The sequence below is a fragment of the Poecilia latipinna genome, unplaced genomic scaffold (genome assembly GCF_001443285.1).
Source record: "Poecilia latipinna isolate Pla-1442-1.1 unplaced genomic scaffold, P_latipinna-1.0 Scaffold243, whole genome shotgun sequence".
Taxonomy (NCBI): Eukaryota; Metazoa; Chordata; class Actinopteri; order Cyprinodontiformes; family Poeciliidae; genus Poecilia; species Poecilia latipinna.
In genome coordinates, this window is record NW_015112859.1 from 1 (window position 1) to 8672 (window position 8672).

General features: G+C 36.7%; 1 protein-coding gene across 3 annotated transcripts in view; it reads right to left on the minus strand.

Annotated features, from left to right (window-relative positions):
• Positions 1 to 122: 122 nt before the first annotated feature.
• Positions 123 to 8672, minus strand: part of LOC106947474 (electrogenic sodium bicarbonate cotransporter 1-like) — a 48982-nt gene continuing 40432 nt past the window's right edge. For all 3 annotated transcript variants that reach the window (XM_015032490.1, XM_015032491.1, XM_015032492.1), the window contains 7 exons: positions 5842 to 5999; positions 4894 to 4981; positions 4105 to 4259; positions 2606 to 2719; positions 1932 to 2106; positions 1717 to 1850; positions 123 to 435 (listed from right to left, as the gene is read on the minus strand). In XM_015032490.1, the coding sequence (XP_014887976.1) occupies positions 138 to 435; positions 1717 to 1850; positions 1932 to 2106; positions 2606 to 2719; positions 4105 to 4259; positions 4894 to 4981; positions 5842 to 5999 (1122 nt within the window). In that variant the 3' untranslated portion in view covers positions 123 to 137. The remainder of the gene's footprint in view (positions 436 to 1716; positions 1851 to 1931; positions 2107 to 2605; positions 2720 to 4104; positions 4260 to 4893; positions 4982 to 5841; positions 6000 to 8672) is intronic.

Sequence of the window (8672 nt, forward strand, 5' to 3'; positions counted from 1 at the left end):
TAGTGCGGAAAATACGGTAATTTGAAGACAGTGGTGGGGCCAAATTTACTGACATTTAAAAAAAAAAGTAAAGCACCAAAAAGGCCCAAAATCTGTATTTTTATTTCCTGTGAGTGAAATTCTTCTGATGCAAAGTCTTAAGATGAAACGGACGGCTCACCTAAGAGCGTGGGGCCCATGCAGAGACATTCGTACTGCGTGATGTTTTCCATGTTGTACACCGAGTTGATGGGGTAGTGGTGAGCTAATTTGATCATCTTCTTGAAGGCATCGTAGATGAAGATGAAGCTGATGAGACAAGAGAAGCCCTCCTCCGTGAAGCGGGTGAAGTACTTCACCAGGAAGCTGGCGTCAGTGGCAACGAGCACCAGGCAGAAGAACGCCGACCACAGGCCGATCCACAGCCGGAACTCCATGTAGTCGAAATTGTTATCCCTACGTAGAAAAAGGACACAAAACACCGTCAAAACCAGAGAAGTTCATGACATGGAGATCCCGCTCCCATTTCCCCAGCAAAAAGCTCCTCGCTAACGATGACTAGCATTGGTCTTAGCTGCTAAGTTGGCTATATAATGCACTAAATCTTAAATGTCCGCATGATATATAAAACAAAAAGGGACGCAGTGCTTTGGTACTAACTGCCAACACTACAACTAGATAACAAGGTCAGAAAAAGTTTTAATTTAAAAAAAATATCGAGGGAAAGGAAAGTAGGTTAGCTATGCTAGCTTGACTTTGACAATCTTAACGTGCTGTGGAATTCTGTGCATTTTGGTTCAGTTACAAAATTTTAAAAAAGATGACCTAAACAACAACTCTGACAGATCATCAGCTAATCAGCCACTGCAGTGGTAGATTAGCTGATAGCAGCGGTAGCTAATCAGTCAATGCAGTGTTACATTAGCTGATAGCAGCGGTAGCTAATCAGTCACTGCAGTGGTAGATTAGCTGATAGCTAATCTATAACAAGGTCAGAAAAAGTTTTAATTTAAAAAAATATCGAGGGAAAGGAATTGGTAGATTAGTTTACACTAATCTGTGGTAGATTACAGCTAATCTACCACAGCGATGACTAATTAATGATCACAAAATAAACATGAATGTTCTGTTCTTTGTGTGGGAAATGTTTGAGTGTTTTTTGGGTTGAATCCTGATACACAGAGTGGAGTTGTTATCAGTTGCTATGGCAACGTGTCTTTGTGTATCATAGCAATATTTCTTCCATATTGGAACATTTTTATTTAATAAATGTAATTAGTACTAAATCATGAAGGTAAAAAAGTGCAAAAATTACCTTTTGACCCAAAATGGCTGACTTCCTGTTTGGTTTAGAAAATGCCTCCAAGACACTTTTTCTTATTGTTTCACAGGGTTCTATGTACGTCCCAAATTTCAGCTCCGTACTATTTACCAGTTGGCCTCTCTCACTTTAGGGGGCGCTGTAGAGCTGTTTGGTCACAGCCATTTTTAATTCAATCAAAACTGCTAAAATTTAAACCAGGGGACAATTAAAGGTAAAGTTTGGTGAGTTTTCGTTTATGTTTAGGCCTCTAAGTTGAAGTTTCTTTCCAACAAGATGAAGGTAAATTTGATTTACTTTGTGTAATTTCAAGACAGTAAACTACAAAACTTTCTTAGCAAGGCTAACAGTTAACATCTTTTTCATATTTATTAAAACTCTAATTTAGAGTTATACTGAGAAGATGCCAAACTTACCTGCTGAAGTTAAAGAGAAGCCTTTCAAACACCAGAACCGGACCGGTGCTGCTCAGAATAATGAGAGGCTGACCCCCCAACAAGCAGAAAACACCTCCGGTGATGGCAGTGCCCAGAAAACTCTCCAGCACACCCTGCAAACATGGAGAGGGAGGGTTAAAAACAGGAAATCCGACAGTTTGGCTGACACACTTTGGTTAAAAACCCGCTCTGACCTGCATGTTTTCTGTAGCGTCCCCCAGCAGACCACCGAAGGTGATGGCATTCGTCACAGTTCCCAAGTAAATAAACAAAATGGTCGACAGGACCTGAATGTGAAGCGCGTCGGTGAAGTCACTGATAAAGAAAGGCGCCTTTCTCTTGATGTCAAGAAGGAGACCACCACAAAACCTGACGGCAAAACAACTGACTTAATAACGGGATGAGATTCTTAATTACACTGAAAAAACACAAAATCTTACCAAGTATTTTAGTCTAGTTTCTGCTGCAAATATCTTACTACATTTAAAATAAGAAAACTAATTTACTAGTAACTAGTAACACATAGAAACCTGTTTTAAGCCAATAAAGCCTTAATATTGATGAAAAAGTACAAATGACTTCACTAAAAACATGGGGAAATGTCTAATTCACTTATAACAAGACATTTTTCTCATAAGTAAAATAATCTGCCATTGAAACAAAAACCTTTTCTTGATTGTTAGGAATTACTGACTTAAAACAAGCTGCTATATTTTGCTGAAAAGTTTCTTATAAGTTAGTTTAGTCTTATTTCGAGTTTACTAAGATATTTGCAGTAGAAACTAAAACACTCGGTAAGATTTTGTGTTTTTGCAGTGTACAATCCAATAAATAAAACGTCATCCATATAGAACAGTTTATTTTATACCTTCCTGTCTTCTTCAGCTCCTCCCCTGTAGCGTGCCCGCCTCCATCTCCATGACCGCCACCATGCGGCATGTCTCCGTTCATCTGAGAATCCCCTCCTGCGTACATGTTTTTCCTGAAACGGAAATAAGTTTCTTCAGTTGCTGCTGTGACATCTGATCAACACAAAGCCGCCTGGAATTATTTATTTGATTTAGGTCAACGTTTGGCCCACTGAAGCTGCTCACACAACCTGATTTAACTGCTACCTTTCCCGTCATGATGTCACCTACTTGGTTCCTGTTTCCAGTCGGATGATGCTGATCCATTAGGTGATTAAATAGCCTGATAGATCAGTGCTGACTGCAGGTTTATATAATACGAACTGTGGCAGTTTCATAATTAAACACTGTGTTGTGCAGCTGGATGCGTTTGGGTGATTCTGCAGTCTGTCATGCTCACACAGCATTCTGAGGATGTGCTATGCTTCCTTGAGCAGGTTAGCATAGGTCTATGGTCTTCACAACATGTTCATTACATTTTTTGCACAAAATCATTCTTATATATTGAGATTTCAGCCTGATTTAATTGTGACTTTAAAGCCAAATAAGCTGGTGCTAGCCATGCCCCCTGCTCAAAGTTTACATATGAGAATAAGAATGCAAGCGAATGCAGGTTTGTACTCCCGTACATCTCTGAATGTCAGAAGTGGAGCCTCCTGCACAACCAACAAGAATGCAACAAGTGGTTTCTGGATGGTATGTCTTTTCCAGCAGCCATTGTACAGCGGTATAATTAGCTGACCTATCATGCTGGAGCTCGGCTTGGGTTGCTAGGTAACAGGGCTGGGCTTCCCTGGGGTTGCTAGGTGACGGGCAGTGTCTGCTGATTTGTGATGTAACACTCCGAAGGTTTTTGAGAAGGCTCATTTTCCAGACACCAAAAAACATAAACGTATTGCCAACAAAAGGCTGGGTGTTATTTAAAACAAAAAGAAAAACTAAGCATTTGATATCCATATGGAAGAATGAAAACATCCAATATATGAATTTTAGGTAAAAGATCCACTTTGAAAAGGGCTTATTATGTATTTTCCAATAAGTGTGTTACCTACATTTGCTATGAAAATGCAATTTAATATAATATGGTAATATGGTTCTATTGCCTTATGCAGAAATAAAACACTTTGTAAAGACAAAATAAAGGATGCAAAGAGGGATTAAAAGTAAAAAAAAAGCTTGATTAATATTTAAAATGTCGTTTTAATGTCTCATTTCTCATTCTGATTGCAGTAAATCACAAGTATTCTTTACACACCTATAGATTAAAGCAGAAATTATTACGAATAATCACTCTAAATCAAACCGTGAGAATAGTAAAAGATTCTCACCACTAATAAATTCCCTTGCTAGGCATTCTAAATGAAACATAAATCTGTTTGTTTATAAAATGATATTATATGCAACATAAGCTGGGTACCAAAAATACTCTAAAGATTTTGTGATTTCCTGCATTTTTGACCTTTTGTCAGAGGACGGCAGCGATTTGGGAGGCTCTATCCTGATGGTCGGGTCCCACTCTCCAGGAGGAAGAACGATCACCTCGTCCAGGAACTCATCGATCCCGGCCAGCAGGTCCTGCCTGTCCTTCGCCTTGTAGGCAATGTCATGAAAGACCTGCGAACAAACACACAGACGTATTGGAGCGGAAAACGTGTGACAGGAAAGCATGTGGCTCCAGTGAACTGTGATAGCAGATCTGAGGATTACTAAATAGGGAAAGAGAGCAGCGACTTGCAAACACTAAATAAACAACTAATCCCATCTAATCAACCCAAAAACTGTGGAGAGCAACGCCGTTTTATCACTTTAATCAACTCAAATGCTTTCCTCAGGGGTCTTTGAGTTTATTTTATTTGTTTGCCTTGCAATTAATGCAGTAAACAGCATTTGGCAAATAACTAAGGCCAAATAATTCTAAATAAAAGTCTAAATATTTTCTGTTTTCAGAAGAAAGGAATAAAAGTGCAGACCTATCGGAGTTTTTTCAAAGTTTACAAGAAATGTATTGCTTCAAAGGGACAGTTTGGCTTTTTTCAAAGGGGGTTCTGCGAGTTAGTCAGCAGTTGTCAGTATCTTACCTGTAGTAAAAATCAAGTTTGTGAAAGAAGAAGGCAACTACTAATCAGAGTGAATTTCAAGCAACAATGCACATCTTTGAGCTGCGATCTCCCAGATCATTTGATACTTTTGTACCACATAAGAAGTATAACTGAAGTATAATTTCAGTGGATTTATGAGCCAGTCTAACCTCATCAGACATCAGGGTGGCGATTGCTCTGCCAATCTCATGATATGACTTTGCTTTGCCTTTGGGTCCAAGCAGGATGAACAAAAACCTACAAAGAGAAGCAAAGCAGAGAATTAATCAGGGGTGTCCAAAGTGTGGCGCGGGGGCCGTCTGCGGCTCTGAGAATGATTCTGTGCGGCCCTTGTCCACGATTAAAGTCTAGCACAGATTTATTTTTACCAGACTGTTGGGGGTAATATCCATAAAACAAATTAATAAAATATTTACTGATTAAAAAAATGATGTAGTCATCTTAAAATGGAAAACTTGAGCAACAACACAAATTATTCATCTCTTATTAACCACATTTTTTGCGTTCATTTTACTTTGATACTGCATAGCATCACAAACATCCAGTAACTTTTACTCAAAAGTAGAACTGGGGTGAACCCATTAATTAAATGAGGCTAAAAAGGACTTAAATTAAAAAACTATATATAATTAAAAGAAACTTGGATCATGTTCTCATAATCCATCGAAAATGATTTACAGATCCAAGTGTTTTTCATTTCAATATTTTGTGTTTGTTTTGATAACAGAATTATTTTTGCACTTTTTTCTCATTGAATTCTGACATTAATCTGAGAGTTTTAACCTTTTTTTTCTCTGAATTTTGACTTTTTCCTTCAAAATTCTGACTTTAATCTTCTGGGATCATAAATCAGATTTAGTCAGAATACTTTTTTCCCCTCAGTGGAAAAAAATAGTTTTTTTCCCTAAAAAAGTCCAAAACTGTTGCAAAACGTTTTGGACACCCGTGCACTAAATCAATGAAGGAGAAAACATTTTATAATTAAAAGCTTCTGTCTGGTTTCTGATTGCTTGACTGAAATTAAAACTGAAATGTAGAATTAATGTGAAAATAAAGTTATAATTATATTTCAGAGTTAATTGTTGCATGTCGGCTACCTTGTGGGAACGGGAACTTCGGTCAACGCTCCCAGCATCACGGCTTGCTGCAGACGAACAAACGCCACAAACGGGGCGTCCAGGAAGTCCACCTCCCCCACCAGGACGTTGGAGGCCTCCGCGTCTCTCGGCAGCTTCTTCATGAACTTGTTTTTCAGCTGGAGCAACAAAGAAAATGAGTTTGCTTTAAATGAAACGATGTAAATCAAATAAGATGGATTCTTTGAGTGTAAATGTCGTAAACAAAAGGTTCACTTGCCGAGCTCTGAAGGTTTGGCATTTATGGAAATATTTAAGTCTTTCCGCTGTGTACTTAATAACATCTATTAAATGTTACATTTTCTATTATTATTTCCTAAATTTAAAGAGCTTACCCCCCTTCCATCATCACAATTAAAGAAAGTAAATTATTTCTGGTCAAGTTGTCAGTAATAAAAAAATCTTATCAGGAAATATAAAGTTCACTTCACTTGAATAACTCTTTTATATGTTTTATATGTTATTTTATTAAAACTGAGGTACTTTATGACCACAATATGTAAACTAATCCTGACCACCTGGGTCAGATTGTTGTGGAATAGTACTGTGGTACTTATTGCCATCACTACCAGCAGAACATAAAGGGATGGAAAACATTTACTAATACACAACCACAGGTTGACTTTTGGACCCGTGTTCCTTGGACTTCACTCTGTCAGTTCAGGGAAAGTTTTCTAAAATTTCCAGATGAAAGTATGTCAACAACATACATTCAACATGAATGAAATGGAAAAAATAACAGCCTCAGTTCTGTCAGTGGTGGCAGATTTGGGTACAATGTGTAAAACTTAGAAGATCTGATTTCATTTTTAGAGACCAAACTTGGTGAAACCTCCTGGATAATCCAGGAGGTTTCAGGTTTCATCAAAATAGACATAGGAGTATGTCTGTCTCCTTTGATAGACATACTTCATAATTATTTATGTTTTTTGTTGCTGTATTCTTTTTTTTGTGGTTTGCTTTTAACATTTCTAACTTAATTTTGTATTTTCTTTTGTTTTTTCTTTCACCGTCTCTTTTGCTCCCTGCAATATAATCTTTCTCAGGGAAGTGAAGTTGACCGTTATAATGTAATGGTTTACTTGTCCGCCTTATTTCAAATGTTGAAGTTAGTTTTGTGATGTAGAGGCCTAAGGTCATGTAAATGATACTTCCTTGAGAATCAATAAAGATAAAATAAAAAAAAGTATGTCAACAAAAAGTATACAGCGACACTGCAGCTGAAGTTGGGGAATTCATTTTTTAAAAATGTCCCCATAGTGAGGGATATTTACTGTTTGAGCATATTAGCTGACATTTTAGCTAGCTGAATTTACCAAATTTACTGCAGAAGATGCTTTTCAAACAATCAAATTTGTTCAAATTGCTTTAATTAAACTATGAAAGTTTCATGTCAGGATTTCTGGTCCTTGTCACTATTTTTTAAAACCAGTTACATCCAAAAGGCAAAAGTTTTAAGTATTGCATCTTGACCTGAACTGTGCAGACTTTAGTGCGTTGCATGAAAAGTACCAGAACAAACAGGAAAACAGATTTTAGGTTACCTTTTATTTTAGTAATAGCTTTAGTTTTTTCATGGTTAATTTTTAGGTGCAAAAAGTGTTATATTGTGACTATGATTGGGCAATAATACTCAACAGAAGATATTACTTAAAAAGTGTATATATATATATATATATATATATATTTTTTTTTTTGAACAACCAACAGACTGGGGTTTTCTCCAAAATTTAAAGTCGGCACTTTGAGAACTAGCGTAGCGTAGCCTAGCTTAGCATAGCTGTGAGTTCGGAGCATGTAGTGCCGAGGTAAACTGTTTGTGTGGGGAAAAATAAAGAAATTTCACATCAGTTTGAAAGGTTAATAAATAGATTAATAAAAACAAAAAGGAAGAATATTATATCAGTATGTTTTAGTTTTATAAACGCATTTAGTTATAATTGTTTCCCCATTAACTGCTGTTTTTATGTATTCCAGTTAATGAAAGTGTTTTCTCAATTTCTGCTTCGTTATTTTGTTTGTTTTAGTTAATTATAATAACCGCGGCTCAGACTGCCATGAAAAAAATCGGAAATGGGGAAAATAAAGTAATGTAAGCTCAATAAGTTGCATTAAGCTTTAATGCTATTTATATGAATTCACACGAGATAGAGCAACACAGTAACAACTACTGCATGATTTAGAAGTGGAGGAAAAATTATAGTTTTCTGAAAAATCTTTGCAAATAAAAATCTCTTACAGAAAAGCCTCCCACAGGATGATGCTGCTTTTCTTTCACTTGACAACTCTGTTACTCTGAGTTACTCTGAGTTGACGTTGTGTTTACTCGGCACTGCAAACCTGCCTTTGTTTCTGTCGGCGTTTTATCTCCAACTTATCAGTCATGAGAGGAAATGATTGTAGCCAGTGGAATCCCTCTGAACTGTATTTATGGGATGAGTGGGTGTGGAATCACTTCAGAGACTTGTTTCTTGGTAATTTATCTCTTGACTTGTGGTAACTATTCACCAATCAGATCAAATGTATATTCAAAGATGAAGTAAGTGATAAAGTCCTGTTTAAGGTTAATTTATTATAGGAACTGGCTTGTTTTGTCTACAAATTAACTTTGCTTCAACATTTTTTCATGTGTATTTTGAAGAATTACATTAGAAAAGGTTGATGGAAATGGGAAAATTCAAAATAACTTCCTCAATTTTGCAAAAAAGTCTTTAGGTTGTTTTTTGGATTTTCAGTGTAAGAGTTTCTGTGCTAAATGAGAGATGGAAACATAAGTTCTGATGAAGCAAACA